General features: G+C 38.2%; 1 protein-coding gene across 2 annotated transcripts; it reads left to right on the forward strand.

The window, feature by feature from the left end:
- Nucleotides 1-2,021: 2,021 nt before the first annotated feature.
- Nucleotides 2,022-5,413, forward strand: LOC145129267 (uncharacterized). 2 transcript variants are annotated; one of them, XM_079063962.1, is made up of 7 exons: nt 2,022-2,168; nt 2,324-2,506; nt 2,990-3,555; nt 3,623-3,761; nt 3,855-3,998; nt 4,111-4,461; nt 5,033-5,413. In XM_079063962.1, the coding sequence occupies exons 2-7, from the start codon at nt 2,438-2,440 to the stop codon at nt 5,276-5,278; spliced, it is 1,515 nt and encodes a 504-aa protein (XP_078920088.1). In that variant the 5' UTR covers nt 2,022-2,168; nt 2,324-2,437; the 3' UTR covers nt 5,279-5,413. The 2 variants fall into 2 exon arrangements, with proteins under 2 accessions (XP_078920088.1, XP_078920089.1); XM_079063963.1 differs by having other exon boundaries at nt 2,022-2,506.
- The last annotated feature ends 16,869 nt before the right edge of the window (nt 5,414-22,282 follow it).

Here is a 22,282-nt window from a genome sequence, read left to right on the forward strand (position 1 = left end):
GTTTATGTGTTATGCTATGATTGTATGTTAGTATATGTTAACGGGCGGGGCCCAGAGACAGGCGGGGCCTAAGTGAGACAGATCTGTATACCGAGCGGGGCTCGATGCCAGGCGAGGCCTGATGCCGGGCGGGGCCCGATGCCGGAGCGAGTCCAATGCCGGGCTAGTCCCGATGCAGCAGGGGCGAGGCCCAGTATGTGATTATGAGTATGGTATGTGGTAGGTTGGGGAACTCACTAAGCTTCGTGCTTACAGTTTTCAGTTTTGGGTTTCAGGTACTTCCGGTAGCGGAGGGAAGAGCTCGGGATGATCGCATGGCACACACCATTGTTTGCCAGCCTGGGATGTTTTACTCTGATAAAATGAACAAGTGTTTTGAAAAGATACTCTGATTTATCATATGACCCTTTTTGTATGTTGAAATGATTTGATACTATGATTTAGTAATGTTTTAGAAAGAAATTTTCAGACCAGATTTTTGGGATGTTACACACATCCTTTGGAGCAATTAGAAAGTATGAGAGTTTCTTTTGTTTTGAGAGCTCAAGTGAGGCGTAACCTTTTATGTGTGATTGTAATTGTTCTTGAAAGCTTAATAAAATCCTCACTCACTCACTCTCTCTCTCTCTCTCTCTCCCCCTCTCTCTCACTCGTTCGCCCGTAGATGTAGGTCACCTTGACCGAACCACGTTAAATATTGTGTTCATTTGATTTACGTTTTCCAGAAGTTTATTTCCGCAAGTTCACCGAAGTTTGTTTGATATTTGTCTTAAGTGCTTAACTTGTTTTGTTGTCACCCACCACTTTTGTCATATGTTTCCATTTTGTGGCATCCTTCAAATTTAGCCAATGTTTGATATAGGGAAAAGTTTTGTGGGTTTTTATTCATATTTTTCCATGCCCATGCTAAACACATTAAAATCGTTTGACCTACTTTTGTGTAGGTTGGTAAGATTGATGTAAATTCCATCGAATTCGGTACACTTCAACCTCAAATTGCGCCACTTTGAAGTAATTTGATTAGGACTTCGGCTTACACTTCCCGTTAAATCATAAAAACCAGTTCAAACTTTTTTCCAAAACAAGTAGATGTTTAAGTGTCTCCGACTAAGGGGCCTTGAGAAGCCGAAACTCACGCTTGTGCTAAATTCTTTTATTCCTCTTTTTTCCGAGCCACCCTTTCGTTTTGATTGGTTTGAGTGGTTTTAACGTTTCTTTCCTTTCTTCTTTTTTGGTTGGGGATATTCTAGTTGTGTTTCGGCTATAAAATCCAGTGAATCCGATGGTGAAAAATGTGGTTGTGAAGGTTGGTGTGGTGAAGGTTGTAGTTTTGTGGTGATGGTTGTAGTTGTGTTTGGAAATGTTGTTGGTATACGAAAGCAAATTAGAATTGTTGTGGATAATATTGTTTGATAGGGTGGGAAAACTTGATATGATTGTTGAAAAAGTTGAGGTTGTGCCATATATGAACAATTTTGGAGCAAGTTCATTAAACCACCTTGAGGTGATTTCATATTCGAGTATTGATGTGAAGTTGTATCTAACACAAAAATGTTATCAGGATTGTGCTTTTGATAGCTTGGCTAGGTATTTTGATTGAGATTCATGGTACTTGGAGTTTAATAAGAGAAATGTGTGTTTATGTAAATAGAGAAAGAAAATAATGATGCGAAAGATATGGTTGTATAAAGTAGTATTTATAGTTGAAAACATATTTTAAAAAAAAACCAAATATATCCATCAAACGGCTAGTCAACTAAGTCAAACAACCTTTTCTCTCGTTCGTCGTTGCAATTTGTTGTGTACATCACAATCAACCACGACCATGACTGATTATGAACCACCGTGGTCATGTTCACGGTTGGCGTCGCCAACCTAGACCACGAATTTGCTTGATGCCGGTACTCTTAATAGATTTATGGTATAAGTAAATTTCTGTTAAAAAATAAAATGAAATTTAAGAAAATAGGAGTCTATTTTTTGAATGGTTGGATTTCAATCTTTTGGCAAAATAAACAGGACTCTCTCTCTCTCTCCGTGCGTATTCCCCATGCCTCTACTGTGGAGTAAATTGAGTGTATCCAATCACCATTGACCATTACACCCAAAACCTCCCTAACACGCCGACATCCTTTCTTATCCTCACCGGCGTGACAGGGCTTCATAATGTATACTTTTTTTTTTTATCTCTTTTTTACTTTGCTAAAAATGTTTCATCTCTTTTTTTCCTGCTGAAATTGATGATTTTGTTGTATTGGACCTATATTTCCATATACATTGATTTTTTTCGTGGTGTTTATCATGCTGTTTCTACTCTACATAGAGACTTACTGCTTGGATTCATCAAATTGGCGATTTGAAGTCAACATTTGTGCATCAGGTGCAGTTTACGAGCTCTTTTGGCCCTCGCTCCCTTATTTATTACTAAAATTGCGAGATGAAAACCCCCAAGATCGAGCTTATAGATCTTGGAGAAAGCTCTACTTCTTCAGCATCAAATGTAAAGGTATTTGTTTATTTTGTTGTACAATTTTTTTGTAGAAACTCCGAATTTAAATTACCTTCTGTTTCACAAACACAGGTTCTGTTGAAGTTTATTTGACTCTACTTGGTTGCTTTTGACTTACTGGGTGTTATAGATTTAGCTCTGAAAATAGTATTTTATTTTTTTTTTGACAAAAAATTGAAGTAGACATTTTTTTTCTTAATCATTGAAATAGCCAAAAAAAAATTAAGAAAATGACCATAATAACCAACGAAACCTGTGATTTCGTCTAACAATACCTATAAACAAAGCATTTGTGCATTAAAGACTTGTAAAATTGGACTAATACTCAGGCAATGTCATCTGCGATTGTACAACCCTTTAATGCACAATCTATGTATTAACAAGTTGTATAATCACAGATGTCCAAACCATCTGCGATTTGCTCTCAAGATTTTTTAAGTTTTTATATCTTAAAGCATGCTATCTGTCCAACCTTTTCAGCATTCAAACAAACAACTTTTGGCTAGTGTAACCGTTAAAGGCTCATGTAATAAAATAATGGAAGCACTTGATCGCCTAGAAGGTCGACGTCGTGAATCATTTCATACGACTGCATTCGGATATTGGTTGGGTGTACAAGTAATGACAGGGGATCCGTTACTTTGTCATGGATTGTTTCTCCACCAGTTACGCCCCACTCAAGAAATGGATGCCGAAGAAAGACTACACTTTCAAATTTCTCAGTATCGGATGTCGTTTGGGGCAGAAGAGTTTTGTTTGATCACGGGCTTTCGTTTCGGTCGATTTCCAAGAACAAAAAAAGAGTTTACTGAAAAAGAGACGTCGTTCCGATCACGTGTGTTCCGAGAAAGAACGGACGCTTCCTTAAGCGTTGGGGATGTGAGGGATTTTATATTAAGTAATCGTTTTGAAACAGTTTCAGACGAGGATGGAGTGAGAGCCTGTTTACTATATGTTCTCAACCAAGGGTTTCTAGGAAAAGAAAAAACAGATAAAATAACAAAAGAATGGCTATGGCTGATTGAAAACCTGGATGATTGGAACAGGTAAAACCGAATCAAGTTATTTAATTACTTTTAAAAATAGTTAAATGTTGTTATTTTATATTCTTAGGTTCGCGTGGGGCAGTTTTTTATGGCATCACAGTTACGGAGAATTGAGAAAGATTTTTGGAAAAATTGACGACTATGTCAAAGCAAATGAAGACAAACAATTGAAATATACGGTGTCTGGATTTTCGGCACCGTTTAAGGTATGGTCAAAAAATATGTAATTGATTTTTTTTTTTTTTAATATTTTAATATTAATATTGAAATAATAACAATTTGTGCATATTATTTGTTAGATATGGATTTGGGAGATGTTTCCTTATATTCGCGGGAAATATTCGATACGCCATAATAATAAAAATATTCCTCGGATAACACGATGGGGGCATATCAGAAGGTTGACGTGGGTTGAAGTTTGCGACATTTATAATGTCGATAAGGTTCGTTTTATATATATATATATATATATATATATATATATATATATATATATATATATATATATATTGTTGTAAAAATATAAAGATGTAAAACATGTGACTTTATTTTCAGGATGAGTTGCATCGGCCTAAGTCTCGGATGCATGTGTCCGAAAATGAGGCTGTTACAGAGTACTATTTGTCGTACATCCGGTATATGAATGGTGATTTGTCCCCAATTGCTTCCCCTTTGCGGAATAACTTTAGGAGACATGAGGTATCATCCTCTGGTCCATCTTTGAGCAGCACTCATTCTAGCCATTCACAACAACCACAACCACCACAAGCGACATTGGACCCCTTAACTGCAGAAGATTTTGAGATACGGATACGTAGAGTAGAGGAGGAACTACGAAAGAGATCCATATATCCCGGCATAAATATGGACTCATGTATTGAGTACCCGTTGGGAACACGAGGACAGGTAAATAAAATCTTAGTTGATTTAATATTTTTTACTAAAATATATTTTGTGCCATATAGTTAAAATTTATTAACTTATGAGGATTTATTATATATATTCTTAGAAAGTATGACATAAGTCATAACGATATCCAAATTATGAGTGTGATATGTTAATGCAAAACCTTTGCTTCAAAGACAATGATGAAACAAAATCCGGTGAATAGGAGTTCGTATGAGTTGCAAAGTTGCTTCGAACCATTTTGTTATGTAAACAAAGGAAAAGGATAATGTGTTTTACGACCTAACTTCAAAGATGAATGCATGGATTAAGTTCTATAAGTTATTCTTAATAGTTTAAAAGTCCTTTGCTTAATTTTTGGCTATTTCTTTGAAAATGATTAAGAAAATTAAATGGATAGTTTTGTCTTTTTACCTTTTCTTTACAGTTTAATTGGTGACTTTTAGAGTACTATCAGAAACTTCATTTACCTATCAGCTCGTAGGAAAAATGCATGAACACAACCAGTTAGTACTTTTGGTTTTTGATATTTTTAATTTCCTCCCTTTTTTTATTAATTTTTTTTATACAGAAAACGCAAAAAAGAAACAAAGTTTGTTGTGGGGCTTCCTCTTCAACGATAGATTATGAGGCACGACTGGCTGAAGCTCTTGGTGATTTAGTAAGTCACCATGGATTATCTTTTAATGATTGTAGTAGAGTAGTACCTGCTCTATCCCAAAACGTGATCATGGTTGGTGTTTTCTTACATCTTCAACTGCCTGAAAAGGGGCTCGGGTTGATCAGAGAAATTCTTGCGAGCTTACCTGCTCCATGACCTCGTTGAGAAGAAGGTGAATTGTCCCTGTTGTAGTAGTATTTTCTTTTGGTTTTGTTTCTTTTTATTAATCTGTTGAAAAAATTTGTGATGTGGTCAAAGATTTTAATTCTCTAATTATCGTTTTCATGATCAGTCTTTGCATTTAATTCTCTAATTATCGTTTTCATAATTACGGTTCTAATAAAAACTTAAGTTAGTGTAAGAACTTTGTAAGGGTCGAATGTATATTTTGAGGAGTCGAAAGAGTCTCTAAGGTGTCGAAATCAGCAAGACTTCGACACTCTATCTATTTTACAAGGCATTGTTATTTCGAGTATTTGATGTTTAACCCTTGTAACTTTTTGTGAGTTTGAGGTACCCTATAAATAGGATAGGTGCATAGAGTAGAAAAATGTTCGAACACTTTGTGTATTCTCATTTGTACTCTTGTTCTCTCGTGTACTCATTCAAACATAATCGAGCCAAACATATACTATTTACATCTTGTCTTCATTTACAACTTTGATCGTCTCAATCATTTGTGTTCATAATCAATACTAAAACACTTCAAACTTTAAAACAAATCGTGACCTTTTATTAGGATTAATCAATGGATAAGATTATATTAGATAATTAATTAAATTTCTGATTTGTTTTTAAATAAAATGAATGAGACTAAAAGAGGCGGAGGGTTATTTTCGGTAGACAAAATTGCAAGAATGGTTCCTGTATATAGTATGTTAAAACTCGTATGTTTGGGCTAAAAAAGTTTGGACTAACATCAGTGGTATAAAAGTTCTATTTTCTTGCGAGTTTGGTTTAGTTTGGGTTGAAATTTTTTTTAAACACGACTTTGCCTTTATTATTTAATTTTCCAATTTAATTTTTTGAATGGTACGATTTCAATCTTTTGGCAAAATAAACAATTATCATTAATATTTAACCCATAATAAACGATTAAGGACGGGATCCAAAATAACAATTCAAAACTAAGAAGAAAGATAACGTAATCTTATTGCGAATTTATGAAGATAGGTAAAAACAATTTACCAATTTCGAACTATGAGCTTCCTAGATCTTTTGACATTCATTGAATCTATCAATGACATGTTTAATTTCAGATTATGTTCTACAATTTGTGACTGGGATACCGAGGATCACAAACTAGATGTGAACAACCATACAAATACGTTTGGCACTCTCGATGTCATTTATCATATCATTTTAATGTGCCGATTAACCACACACACTCCATTAATCAATGATTATTTTCAAGGTGCCCATTATTATTCTTTATAGTTACTATTAATGTGTCGGTTAACCACACGTGCTCCACTAACTATCAAAGTATAATGTGTAATTTTGTGGATTAGCATATTTTCACATTTTCCTAAATTAACTAAGAGTGAGATTTTATAAAAGGTGTTTTAGTTACTTAATAAGCATTATACTTTTAATGAAGTTAATGTCCTATCAGATCCATTCTGCTAACGACCATCCACCAAACAAGGAAGCGGTGAGTGAGAGTGGACACCCATTCAACTACCATTTTATAGACAATTTTCTTATACCCCCCTTATCGTTCGGCTTCGTGAATGAGGCATGCTATAGATCCGACTGACTTAGTCTTATAATATAGTAATTAACTTTTAATATTATATATAAGTGTATTTTAAAACTTTTTTTCAAAAATACTAGGTTTAATTTACAAATTTCAAAATCAATAAAATTAATTCAATTTAAATTAAACTAGTAAGGATTAAACAATTTATTTACTATTAAACAATTAATCAAATAAATTTTAATCATAATCCAATACTCTTTATTTTTGAAATTTGGGGTTTGGGATTTACCAAATTTATAATTATCCAATTTCACGGCATTTAAAACTAATAATTATCAAAAAAAAAAAAGGAAACCCTACCAAATCCCTAGCTTTTTCAAAAATCAAATAAGGAAGCTAAGGTTTCTAAAACCCTTGCCCAAATCGAAAACCATCAAAAGGGTTTTCGATCTTCTTCAACTTTGTGCAAGATCATAGTGAACATATACTCTGATACCACTAATGAGTTTTATAGATAACAAAAATCATATTTTTTGCGGAAAATATAAAACCCTAAATTCACATACACCTTAAAGGATCTATGTTCTCACTATGATATGCAACACCAATTTGAATTCAAGAACCCTAAAGTAGAATGTTATTTTTGTAATTATAAAAGGGTTATTAGAAAACATAGCTTTTAGTTTATTATTGAAAATAAACTTGAATTCCTTCTTTGTAGAACTTCAGAAAGCCAGTACCAGAAATCTCGTGCCTCTGATGGCTCACACCCAAACACTAGAAGTTGGAGGCTATTGAAGAGAGAGGGGAGAGGAGGGAAATTTTGGAATTCATTTAAGAGGTATAATGGCCGAAAATATGAGACCCAAGAAGGGTTTATATAGGTGATCAAGGGAGCTAAGGATAAGGTATTTTCCTAAGATAAACCTTATCCCTTCTGCTTCCCCCCCCCCCCCTAAGTTTCCTTAGAGCCCAATAAAAGGTCTAGAACTTATACAACCAATCTAGAATTCGTCCAACCCTCCAGGGTGGTTCTAGAATTGGTCAATGCTTAATCTTTTGAACATTGTCACCTTTAGTCCTTCCACTTTTAATTATTCCAATTCATCCCAAAATTAGATTCACTTAATTTCTAATTAATTTATTATTAAACAATATATTTTTGAAAAAATATTAATAAATTATTTATTATGATTTATAATTAATTTATTAACCATATAATAAATTAATAAATCAGTCTCTTTCTCCAAATAGCATTCCAGTCTCTTACTAGACTTGAGGGCAACCCAAAAGGACGTTGCTAATAATTTAAGTTTATAATAATTTAGTCAATGGCTTAGATACCTAATCTAACAACCTTGTCAACCAGAACGGTATTCTAGTCGATCTTGCCAAGGTAGAGGCGGTGATGAGGTGGGAGGTACCGAGGTCTCCATCTGAGATTCGAAGTTTCCTTGGATTGGCGGGTTACTATCGAAGATTCATTCAGGATTTCTCCAAGATAGTGGTTCCTTTGACCCGGTTGACGAAGAAGACCGTCACGTTTCGTTGCGGGCCTGAGCAGCAGACATATTTTGAGACTCTGAGGCATAAATTGTGTGAGGCACAGATTCTGACCCTGCCGAAGGGCGTTGAGGATTTTGTGGTGTATTGTGATGCATCAATAATGGGTTTGGGTGCAGTGCTGATGCAGCGGGGTCATGTGATTGCTTACACTTCGAGGCAGCTGAAGCCTCACGAGGAGAATTATCCTACGCATGATTTAGATTTGGGGGTTGTGGTGTTCGCCCTCAAGATTTGGTGACATTACCTCTATGGGGTCCATTGTACTATTTACATTGATCACAAGAGTATGAGGTATCTGATGGACCATCCGAATTTGAATATGAGGCAGCATAGATGGTTAGATGTGGTGAATCATTATGATTATTAGATCCTTTATCACTTGGGGAAGGCCAACGTGGTGGCCGATGCTCTCATCTGCAAGGCGGTTGCTGCCTCGATCAAGGACGTGTGTTTGAGGATGACCGTGATTACCCCACTCTTAGAGCAGATTTGAGAGGATCAGGTTGAGGCTATGAAGGACGAGCACCGAAAGAGTGAGCGTATAGTGGGTCAGGTAGCTTCCTTCGATTATGATAGCTGAGGATTATTGATCCTTCATCGGAGGGTGTGGGTTCCATATTAGGGTAGTACACGTCAGATTTTGATGGAGGAGGCACACAATTCGAGATTCTCTATTCATCTCGGAGTGACAAAAATATATAGAGATCTCCAACTTGACTATTGGTGGCCATGTATAAAGCGAGACGTGGCTTGGTATGTGGAGAGGTGTAACATCCCGATTTCCATGTATGAAATTTTAAGAATTTTATGCATTTCATAAGACCTACTCGACGATTTGGAGGCCCCAACTCTTCGTGTAGAAGCTAAGTAGGCCGCGTGAATTTTAGAACCTACTCGACGAGTTGGAGGACCCCAACTCGACGAGTTGAAGGCTGAAGATGAAAACCCTAATTTTTAGGGTTTGCACCCTATTTAAAGGACTTAACCCTCATTATTAGCCTCGTTCATCGCCTTCTTGTCCATAGAAACCCTAAAATCGTGCTAACCTTCCATTTTGAGAGTGTGTAAGCCTAAAGAGTGTTTGTTGCTGCATTTCTTGAAGAAGCTTGAAGTGATTAGTGCATAGCTAAAGGAAGAGGTTGTAGATCCGACATTTACACTGTTGTAGCAACCATTTGAAGGTAAAAAGTCATTACCTTGATCACTTGTTTGTTAGATCTCCTCATTGGAGAGTTTATGGTCGTTTTTAGCTTGTCCTTGGGTCATTCTTGGTTTTGAGTATGTTTTGGCATGAGACTTCAGATCTGGACACCTCTAGGCCTTCTTAGGCCTAAAGACTCAAGCTTTATTAAGCTTTGGCAATCCTCCATGCCTTAAACCCCTTAAATGAGTCTTGTTTTAGCAATTTAGCCCTTAATGTCATGCATGGACGTAAAGCTTGCAGCTTTACATGGTATCTTAGCCTTAGAAGACCAAATTTATAGTTTAGAGGCATTAGGCTTGTCTGGAAAGCAACTGAACAAATTAAGAATAGGAAAACTCGACGAGTTGCTTAGCCAACTCAACAAGTTGGATCGGGTTTTCCCGTTTCTGGATGCTGAGTGAAGTCGACGAGTTTGTGAAATAACTCGACGAGTTGGTCAGGGTTTTTGTGACATCCCCATTTTCACGGCCTGAAAAGACCGATTTTGTTTATGCTTTATAAAAATCAGAGTACCTCTTTTAATAAAAATTTTGCGGAATTTGTTCCCAGAAAAACATGATAAATACGTTATCAAAGCATTTCCGAAGAAATATATTTTTATTCATTTTAAAACATTGGGATGTCATCGTCAATACAGAAACATAAGCATAAACAGAACTTATATTCATTATCACTAGTGATCTACACCTCTTTAATCTCTCAGTGTAATGTAACTTCGTATCGGCACCTGTGATTCAAATAAGCTTGAGTGGGTCAGGTTGGGAAACCCGATGAGTACATAGGGATTTGAATCCCACAATGTCATATCATATATACAATTTAGAACTCACCAATATAAAATTTTACCATATATATAATAGCAACTCTTACCCCACCCCGTTAATCCTCATAACGAGACTATCCATACTCCAGGACCTTAAATTTTACCTCTTACTTAATCCATACTCTCGGATCTAATCCATGCTCTCGGATCAATAATTGTGCCCATTCCATACTCTCGGATTAGGGACAAGTGTCTATGTGTAAATCTATTCTCCTGGATTAACGACGAATGACTATGTCCTATCCATACTCCCGGACTGAGGACGACTGACTAGGTCTTAATCCATACTCCCGGACTAAGGACGATTGACTATGTCCAATCCATACTCTCGGACTAGGGACAATGACTATGTCTAATCCATGCTCCCGGATCAATGACATATACTAAAGTTCTATTCTCTGAGTATAACTCACTCGTACTCGTAAGAAAATACTACCCAATATTCCTCATAATTAATTTAGGTTTACTCTTTATCCTAAATCATCATATATAATCAGGTACGTTCTTTAACACGTATTTCAGGTAACATCAATTAACTCGCACATAAACATATAATTAATACTTCAATCAATACTTGTATTAAAATCATGTTCATGAAAGGGACTATGCACTCACTTGATTAGGTGGTGACTCGGTACTCGGACTGCACTTCGTTATCTCAAAACAATTTTCCCTTGACAAAACCTAGTATCAATACCACTAGGGTTTAGTCTAACGTTAACCACGACTAATTAATAGTATAGCTATTATTATTATTATATAAGAGTTTAAACAACACTCTATATAACTCATAATAGTAGCCCAAATAATTATTTTAAGGTCCTAATAATGTTACTATATTAAAACATAAGCTATACTAAAGATAGGGTAGGCATAGCTCACTTACAGCGGGTTTTTCGCAAAATCGGGTTTCACTGGAGCAGCGTTCCCGAGCCGAAAGGCTCTTTTCTCGGGACTCCGGGGGCCTCGGGGCTTCCTTCGGGTGCTAGGGGGTTTACCTAGGCTTAGGGGGGGTTAGGAACCCTTAGAGAGAGAGTGTAGAGAGAGAAAGTTGAAGGGGAGAGGTGTGGGAAATGAAGGAACCCGGCACCTCTATTTATAGGTTGATTTCATGATGGACTCACTGAGTCGGTTCACTAACTCGCCGAGTCAGTGCCATGTGTCATCACCTGATGGATTTTCTTGGGGAGAAAGCCTTGGCCCATATTCAGCCACGTCACCCCTTTTGCAGCAGCACCCTGCTGACTTCTAAACCCTGTAACTTTCGCATACGAGCTACGTTTTCGACGTTCTTTTTTTCCACGCGTAGGTAAAAACAATATCTACAACTTTCATTTAGACTCCATCGGCTAATTCATGACCGATCTTAAATTTAACAGTAGGAGGAGATTAGACTGTTAAATGACCGCGAAAAATTTGTAACTCCTTCATACGGACTCCGTTTTCGTCTGTCTTTTTACCTTTGAGTTCCTATGAATGAGATATTCAACTCTCATTTAGGTCGCGTAGGCTAAAAACCGTTTGAACTAAAATTCGAGTTTCGGGATGTGCACTGCTATGCCAAATCTTAGAAAATTCATAACTTCCTCATACGAAGTCTGATTTTGGCGTTCTTTTTTTGTACGTTCTCGGTTTAATGTATACTACAACTTTTGTTTAGATTTCTAAAGCTAAAAAGTCCTCCATCATAAATTCACTATTTACGTCTCCCGGTGCCGTGACGGTTTTGCCGTAAAACTTCGACGGGCCATAACTTCTTCGTTATAACTCGGATTTCGGCGTTCTTTATATGTACGGAACCCTTGTAACATATACTAAAACTTAGTTAAGATTAATCTTTCTAAATAATCTTCCATCAAAAACTCATTTTTGATGCTCATCGTCTCTAATTTGACTAGCCCGGATCTGCGGGCGTTACAATTATCTCCCCCTTAGGATGATTACGTCCCGGAATCATCAACGAAACAGGGTTGTATAATGACTCCGTATGTTATCTCTTCATCCTAGGTAATAATCGTAACTTCCTTGTTTCTTCGAATGAGTATCTAACTCTTGGACTCCTTGACTGCAGGCGGTGCTCGATCTTGCACTTGCTCCCTATCTCACGTTAGACTCCAAATTATGACCTTCATGTCACGATCTTGATCTTTATTGGAGACTCCTTCTTTAACAAACTTGAGATAAGTTTCTTCCTTCGATTATCATAATAGACCGATGGGTCATGTTCTAATGACCTCTCATCGTATGATGCATTGCTTGGACTCAGGTCTTTTAGAATCAAATTCCAGAACAGACTATACCTTCCTTCATGTTCTAATCATATCTTAAATGGTAGCATTTCTAGCTACAAGCAACTATCGCGATACCTCTACCGATCGCTTTGATTATCTTTTATTTCAATCTTCCGGCTTAAGTCGGATGCTACATCAAACTTGCTTCTCTGAACCACGTAACACACTCATCTTGGTCGGACTCGATATGATATGACCTCTAGGGTCAGAATAACAATCATCTTCTCAGTCATTACCGAAACGATGGTAACGACATACTTGAATAAAACGGAATCAATTACTAGCTTCTTGGTAACCTTGTGACTTTCCCTGATCCAAGTGTGAGTCTTGTGCTTCCGGTGGTATAGGCCTCTACTACCTTTCACACTTACTCATACTCGTCCCAAGTATTGTCTTGCAGTTCTCCAAGTTATTATCACAAAAACAATTTTAACACATACAAATGTGTCCAAACAATCATATAATTTTCCCTAGACTCTACTAGGACTTCTTCCATGCGTATCTCCAATCATCCATTCTGCTTCAACTCGGTTGTCAGACAATGGGATAACTTCATGGATTATACCAAAAATCTTTCTTTTTTGCTAATCGAAAGTTTACTTCTCCTGTACTAGACATATTATTTCTTAGACGCGTTCTAAAGGCAAGACATCACTCTTAAAATATCTTCTGATAGGTATCATTCAATATCGCAAGCCTTCTCATTTCCTCCATTTGCTCAGTCTGCTATGAGTCCTTATCATGACATTCTATACACCAAAGCAGGCATTCGGTGTATCGAGACGAGAATATAGATAGAGGAAGATTTAGACGCGTATTCCTCCTTATTACTCCAAAAAGTTACATGCTAGTTCTAATATCGTAATTAAACGTTTAGAAACCTGAGCACATAAAATTTCCAGATCTGGTCGGCAACAGACCATAGATCCGATCAAACGATAGCATAAAGCATCAAAAATCATTTAACACATAAAAGTATGTTAGGCATTTTCCCTAAATAAGCTAGTGCTCGTGTCTATTCAGGTGTACTACCTAAAATATATTAGACACACTCCTCGCGATCATCACTTAGCATTCTAAGTTTAAGTCTAGAAATAAATCCTTATTCCTAGTTCGCTTAAGCTAATGCTCTAATACCAACTGTGACATCCCCATTTTCACGGCCTGAAAAGACCGATTTTGTTTATGCTTTATAAAAATCAGAGTACCTCTTTTAATAAAAATGTTGCAGAATTTGTTCCCAGAAAAACATGATAAATACGTTATCAAAGCATTTCCAAAGAAATATATTTTTATTCATTTTAAAACATTGGGATGTCATCGTCAATACAGAAACATAAGCATAAACAGAACTTACATTCATTATCACTAGTGATCTACACCTCTTTAATCTCTCAGTGTAATGTAACTTCGTATCGGCACCTGTGATTCAAATAAGCTTGAGTGGGTCAGGTTGGGAAACCCGGTGAGTACATAGGGATTTCAATCCCACAATGTCATATCATATATACAATTTAGAACTCACCAAAATATACAATTTTACCATATATATAATAGCAACTCTTACCCCACCCCGTTAATCCTCACAACGAGACTATCCATACTCCCGGACCTTAAATTTTACCTCTTACTTAATCCATACTCTCGGATCTAATCCATGCTCTCGGATCAACAATTGTGCCCATTCCATACTCTCGGATTAGGGACAAGTGTCTATGTGTAAATCCATTCTCCCGGATTAACGACGAATGACTATGTCTCATCCATACTCCCGGACTGAGGACGACTGACTAGGTCTTAATCCATACTCCCGAACTAAGGACGATTGACTATGTCCAATCCATACTCTCGGACTAGGGACAATGACTATGTCTAATCCATGCTCCCGGATCAATGACATATACTAAAGTTCTATTCTCTGAGTATAACTCACTCGTACTCGTAAGAAAATACTACCCAATATTCCTCATAATTAATCTAGGTTTACTCTTTATCCTAAATCATCATATATAATCAGGTACGTTCTTTAACACGTATTTCAGGCAACATCAATTAACTCGCACATAAACATATAATTAATACTTGTATTAAAATCATGTTCATGAAAGAGACTATGCACTCACTTGATTAGGTGGTGACTCAGTACTCGGACTGCACTTCGTTATCTCAAAACAATTTTCCATTGACAAAACAGCGGGTTTTTCGCAAAACCGGGCTTCGCTGGAGCAGCGTTCCCGAGCCGAAAGGCTCTTTTCTCGAGAATCCGGGAGCCTCGGGGCTTCCTTTGGGTGCTAGGGGGTTTACCTAGGCTTAGGGGGGGGGGGGTTAGGAACCCTTAGAGAGAGAGTGTAGAGAGAGAAAGTTGAAGGGGAGAGGTGTGGGAAATGAAGGAACCCGACACCTCTATTTATAGGATGATTTCATGATGGACTCGCCGAGTCGGTTCACTAACTCTCCGAGTCAGTGCCATGTGTCATCACCTGATGGATTTTCTTGGGGAGAAAGCCTTGGCCCATATTCAGCCACGTCACCCCTTTTGCAGCAGCACCCTGCTGACTTCTAAACCCGTAACTTTCGCATACGAGCTACGTTTTCGACGTTCTTTTTTTCCACGCGTAGGTAAAAACAAGATCTACAACTTTCGTTTAGATTCCATTGGCTAATTCTCGGCCGATCTTGAATTTAACAGTAGGAGGAGATTATAATGTTAAATGACCGCGAAAAATTCGTATCTCCTTCATACGGACTCCGTTTTCGTCTGTCTTTTTACCGTTAAGTTCCTATGAATGAGATCTTCAACTCTCATTTAGGTCGCGTAGGCCAAAAACCGTTCGAACTAAAATTCGAGTTTCGGGCCGTGCACTGCTATGCCAAATCTTGGAAAATTCATAACTTCCTCATACGAAGTCAGATTTTGGCGTTCTTTTATTGTACGTTCTCGGTTTAACGTATACTACAACTTTTGTTTAGATTTATAAAGCTAAAAAGTCCTCCATCGTAAATTCACTATTTACGTCTCCCGGTGTCGTGACGGTTTTGCCGTAAAACTTCAACGGGCCATAACTTCTTCGTTATAACTCGGATTTCGGCGTTCTTTATATGTACGGAACCCTTGTAACATATACTACAACTTAGTTAAGATTAATATTTCTAAATAATCTTCCATCAAAAACTCATTTTTGATTCTCATCGTCTCTAATTTGACTAGCCCGGATCTGCGGGCGTTACAGTTTTCCCATGTTTTTCTGAGCACTAAAGAACTCGACGAGTTGCTAGATGCACTCGACGAGTTGGGTCAACATGGACTATTGACCTTGACTGTTGACTTTGACTTTGACCATGGTTGACCAAGGTTGACTTCTGAGGGTATTTTGGTAATTTGGTATTTTAATGGAATTAGTCATATGGTGGTTACAGGCAGTTGAGTTCAGAGTTGTGAGTTGGGATTTGATTTCATCGGTTCAGCACTACTTGTGAAGTTAGTTCTTCTCACTATACTGACAGGGTCTACGGCACTAAGGTCGGCCCTTTGGATTGTATCCTGGTTATTGTATGATGATATGATCAATGATCTGTTAGATATGTATCCTAGGGTATAGGTGTTGGGTTTTGAGCATTCTAACACTTCCTAAGTGTACATGCAACCCTATTAAACCTTGGATCTATGTTTGTCTAAGATACATGCAAAATATTATTTTCCAAGGTTTATAACCTATCTAGCATGTCATGGGGTACTTTTAACCCTAAAGGAACTAGATGAATTACATACCTTTTGTTGATTGTTGATTCCTTGGAGTTTGAGAGCCAAGCACCAATAATGTGAATGCCTCAAATGGAAATCACAAATCACCCAAACTTGGAAAATATATGAGAGAGTATTCTAACTCTTGGTTTTGGCCACCACACTTACACACACACTTAGTGTCTTTTTCATGCAACATAAGCTTGTTTATATAGTGTACATGGTTAGGGTAAAACCCTAATAACCCATGTCTTTTCCTCTTCCAAGGATCCATGGGTAAAAGCTCCATGGATCATCCATGGACTTCCATATAAGCTTAGCCCATTAACAAATGAGCACTAGCCCACACTATATAAATATAATAGCCCATGATTTAATTAGTCTTCCTTTTAATCACTAAATTAATTCATAATTAATTCAAGATTAAAACTAGTTAAGTAACATGACTTTATATTAATATACTATAACTTATAATATATTAATAAATCGTAAGTATACAACTCTCATAAAATTATCCATAACTAGTTCGGGTGAAGTGCAACCCAAATGGACCATGCCGGGTCGGGTCAAGTATATACCAAATAAGTTATGGACTTAGACACCTTATCCAACAGACTCCCACTTGGATAAGTCTAATAACTGTATTTGCCTATATTACTTCAGGAACCAACCGGCAATCGTAGCTCTCGAAAACTCTTGTGAACTATGAAGCGCCATTTTAGATAAGTGATCATATAATCCTCTGCTCACATGATATCAGCCGGACAAATACATGGAACAATGTCTTACTTATTGTCTAGCAGTTGTTTCTCGATTTCCGATTTGTTTGACAAAGAACTTAACTGAACACATCAATTTAGTTCTGACCGGGCCCGGTACATGGGTCAACACAAAATCATCGAGGGGCCCAGATATCGCTTCTATTTCTAGAAGGAACAGATAAACTTCGACTCATATGCTTGTTCTACTACTTATTGAATTGCACACAAAGGCACGTTTTATAACATCAAGTTACTGATGCGTTTACGTGCAATCAATGCACAACCAACTCATAGGTAACAACTCATATCTCTAGGTTTGAAGACTTATATGATATTACCGTCTCACGATCACTCGAGATAAATTCCATGAAGTGATACAAGTGAGCGTGGGTTTACTCCAATACTCATAACTTATTAGTACTCATGAACGTTGTAGCAACCATTGCTATGTCTAAACACCTTTAGCCATCTACAAACCCAATTCATGACAATCTTGATTCATACCTACTTCCGACGTATGACCGATTGTGGAAGTTTGAATAAATTAATTATTCTGGAAGTCAAAACATGCAAAACTGAAACAATAGTAAATAATTGACAATGATAGTAACACTTTACTCATAAATAAATCACACATTTTATTCATCATCAAACGTAGATTACATTTTACAAGTTTCAGAAAAGGCTATCTAATCTGTAAAACTAATATCGTCCCTCAGCCCGATACGCCTCGCATGCTGCAAATGCTTAACCCTCGTCAGTCCCTTCGTAAGGGGATCCGCAGGGTTCTCATCTGACGATACCCTCTTTGCCACGAGGAGTCCCTCTTTTATCTTGTGTCTTATGAAGTGATATTTTCTGTCAATGTGTCGGGATCTACCATGATCTCTTGGTTCCTTGGCTAAGGCAACCGCACTATTGCTGTCACAGAAAATCTCCATAGGCTCCTTAATAGCTGGTACAACTCCAAGGTCTCCGATGAAGTTCCTCAGCCATATCGCCTCCTTTGTCGCTTCACTCGCTGCTATGTACTCTGATTCACAAGTCGAATCAGCTACAGTCTCCTGTTTGGAACTCTTCCAAGTGATTGCCCCTCCATTTAAGGTAAAGACCCAGCCCAACTGAGAGCGGAAGTTATCCCTATCAGTCTGAAAGCTAGCATCACTATACCCTACTACTCTCAAGTCATCACTCCTACCAAGGGTAAGGATCCAATCCTTAGTCCTCCGCAGGTACTTGAGAATATTCTTTACTGCAGTCCAATGAGCCTTGCCAGGGTTCCCCTGATATCTGCTGACCATGCTCAAAGCGAAGGCCACATCAGGACGAGTACAAGTCATAGCATACATGATCGAACCAACAGCGGAAGCATAAGGTAATCGACTCATCTCAGCTATCTCATCTTCTGTACTCGGGCTCTGAGCCTTGCTCAGTTTGGCATTGCTTTGGATCGGTAGTTCTCCTTTCTTAGAATTCTGCATGTTGAACCTTTTCAACACCTTATCCAAGTAGATACTCTGACTAAGTCCAATTAGTCTTTTACTCCTTTCTCTTAATATCCTTATCCCTAGGATATAGGTAGCTTCTCCAAGGTCCTTCATAGCAAAGCACTTCCCAAGCCAGGACTTAACCTCCTGCAAGGTTGGGATGTCATTTCCTATGAGTAGTATGTCATCCACATACAGTACCAAAAAGCTAACTATACTCCCACTAGCTCTGACATACACGCAGGACTCATCTTCACTTCTTGAGAAACCAAACTCTTTGACCTTCTCATCGAAACAAAGATTCCAACTTCGAGATGCTTGTTTCAATCCATAAATGGATTTCTCAAGCTTGCACACTCTATTGGGGTACTCTGCACTGACAAAACCTTCTGGCTGATTCATGTAAACATCCTCAGCCAACTTTCCGTTAAGGAAAGCGGTTTTGACATCCATTTGCCATATTTCATAATCATGAAATGCAGCAATGGCTAGCATAACCCTAATAGACTTAATCTTTGCTACTGGTGAAAAGGTTTCATCATAATCAATACCCTGAGTCTGAGTAAACCCCTTCGCAACCAGTCGAGCCTTATACGTGTGCACCTTCCCATCCATGTCGGTCTTCTTCTTGAAGATCCATTTGCACCCGACTGTCTTACGGCCTGGTACATGGTCAACCAAGTTCCAAACTTGATTGTCATACATGGACTGTATCTCGCTGTCCATAGCCTCCTTTCATTTAGTAGACTCTGGGCCTGCCATGGCTTCCTTAACACTGTTAGGTTCATCCAGATTTACCAGTGTACTGTCACTGATAAATGTATCACCTTCCGTAGTAATATGAAATCCATAATAAAACTCAGGTGTGTTCCTAACCCTTGTGGAACACCTCGGAAGTACAGACTCGTCAGCTGGATCAACAGGAATTTCCTCCTCAAGTTGATTGCTAGTGTTTGAGGTTCCTTCACCAATTGAGTCTTGAATTTCTTCAAGGTCAATTTGCCTCCCACTGTCTCCTTGGCTTATAAATTCTCTCTCTCGAAAGACTCCTCTCCTAGCCACAAAGACCACATTCTCACTGGGTCTGTAGAAGAGGTAACCAAAGGATTTTTGTGGGTAGCAGATGAAAATACACCTTTCACTTCGAGGTTCGAGCTTGTCATGAGTTTCGCGCCTCACGAAAGCCTCGCAACCCCAAATCTTGATATGGTCTAGATTGAAAAACTTTCCCAGTCCACATTTCATGAGGTGTTTTGGCAACCTTCTTTGTAGGGACTAGATTAAGGATGTGGGCGGCAGTCTCTAAGGCATACCCCCAAAAAGAGATTGGTAGCGAAGCTCGACTCATCATAGAGCGAACCATGTCCAACAAAGTTCGATTGCGCCTCTCAGCCACACCATTCAGCTGTGGTGTCCTGGGAGGTGTCAATTGTGAGACAATCCCACACTCCTTAAGATAGTCGAGGAACTCAGTACTAAGATACTCACCACCTCGATCGGATCGAAGCATCTTAATGTTCCTGCCCAATTGATTTTCTACTTCCTGTTTAAACTCTTTAAACCTTTCAAAAGTTTCTGACTTATGTTCGATTAAGTAGACATAACCATATCTACTAAAATCATCAATAAAAGTCACATAATAGCGATTAGCGTCCCTTGTGGCGGTTTTGAATGGTCCACACACATCAGTATGTATAAGGTCCAACAAACCCTCACCCCTTGCACAAGTACCAGTGAAGGGTGATTTTGTCATTTTTCCAAGTAGACAAGACTCACAACTATCATCCGACTTGAGGTCGAACGACTCCAAGACTCCATCCGTTTGGAGCTGGCCTATGCGTTTCTTGCTTACATGTCCAAGACGACAATGCCACAAAGATGCTTTATCCAAGCTAGTAGAAGAATCAATACACAATACATTATTCCCTAAATTATCTACAACCGATACAGCTTAATACACACCATTACAAGGTAATGCTTTAAAATAAAGAATATTATTAAAGAAAGCATTAATACTACCAACTTCATTATCAAAAGAAAAGGTAAAACCTTGTTTGTACAAAGCATGAAAGGAAATAATATTCCTCGCCATTTCAGACGAGTACACACATTTATTCAAATCTAACTTTAACCCACTATCTAGCAACAAAGTATAAACTCCAATCTTGGTAACAGGTGCAACCTTCTTGTTCCCCATGATTAAGTTTATCTTTCCGTGCTCCACATCCTCACTTCTTCTTAGGCCCTGCAAGTCACAACAGATGTGAATACCACAACCTGTATCAAGAACCCAAGAATTAGAATATGGTGAGTTATTAGACAATATAGTGTAAATACCTGCATGGGATGGTTTCACTTTCCCATCCTTGACATCCTGCAAGTACTTTGGGCAGTTTCGCTTCCAGTGCCCCTTATTTTGACAGTAGAAGCATTCAGCATCCTTAGGGATGGCAGAAGGAGTGATAGAACCACCTTTGGTTCCAGATGAGGAGCCTTCAAGGGACTTTCCCTTGGTACCCTTCGAAGGGTGCTTCCTCTTTTTCCCTTTGCCTTGCCCGATAGCCAAAACAAGGGTAGTAGTAGGAGTAGGAGTAGCAACCGACTTACTCTTAAGACCACTTTCGGCAGTCTTCAGAAGTCCTTGAAGCTTACTGAGTGTGACTTCCTCCTTGTTCATGTGGTATGTCATACGAAATTGATCATAACACGAGGGCAAGGAGTGCAAAATGATATCAATTGCCAACTCCTCAGGGAAGTTCACATTCAGTTTCATTAGACGGTCCACATACCTTTGCATTTTCTGCATGTGGCTCGTGATTGGTTCGCTATCCTTCATACGGGTAGTGATCATGGAGGAGATTATTTCATACCGCTCTTGACGAGCACTCTGATGGTACCTTTCCATCAGATCCTGATGCATCTCAAAAGGGTAATAGTCCTCATAGGACTTTTGGAGTTCAGCTGTCATGGTGGCCATCATGATGCATGCCACCTTGGTGACATCTCTTTCATGTGCCTGATACTCAGCGACCTCCTCAGGAGTAGCAGTGGACTCATCAAGCTCCTTTAGCTCCTTATCGAGGACATATTCCTTGTCCTCGTAATGAGTAACCATCCTGATGTTCCGGATCCAATCCATAAAGTTGGAACCATCAAAGATGACCCTCCCACAAAGGTTCATGAGGGAAAAGGAGCTTGTAGGGTTAGAGCCCGAAGCATTGTTGTTGGAAGACATCTGAAAAGAAGAAAACAAGTTTAGATTAGATATATTGAATCCTTAATAATACACCCAAATGTAATATTAAGGCTAGGATCCAACACAATATATTATAACTTAGAAGAGGGATGCCGTAATCTAAGCTATAATATATTTGAAGGTAGGTGAATGACGATTCACCAATTTCCACCATGAAAACGAAATGAATTATTAGGTTTAATTGATTTTGAAATTCCTAGATTCCTTTGAGATTCATTGAACTTTTCAATGGCATGTTTCAATCTCGATTGTGCCCTTCAAGTTTTGTGACTGGGATGCCGAGGATCACAAAAACAAGGTGTGAATAACCATGCAAATTCACTTGGTA

Source organism: Lactuca virosa, chromosome 8, assembly GCF_052849685.1.
Source record: "Lactuca virosa cultivar CGN04683 chromosome 8, Lactuca_virosa_CGN04683_v6, whole genome shotgun sequence".
Classification (NCBI taxonomy): domain Eukaryota; kingdom Viridiplantae; phylum Streptophyta; class Magnoliopsida; order Asterales; family Asteraceae; genus Lactuca; species Lactuca virosa.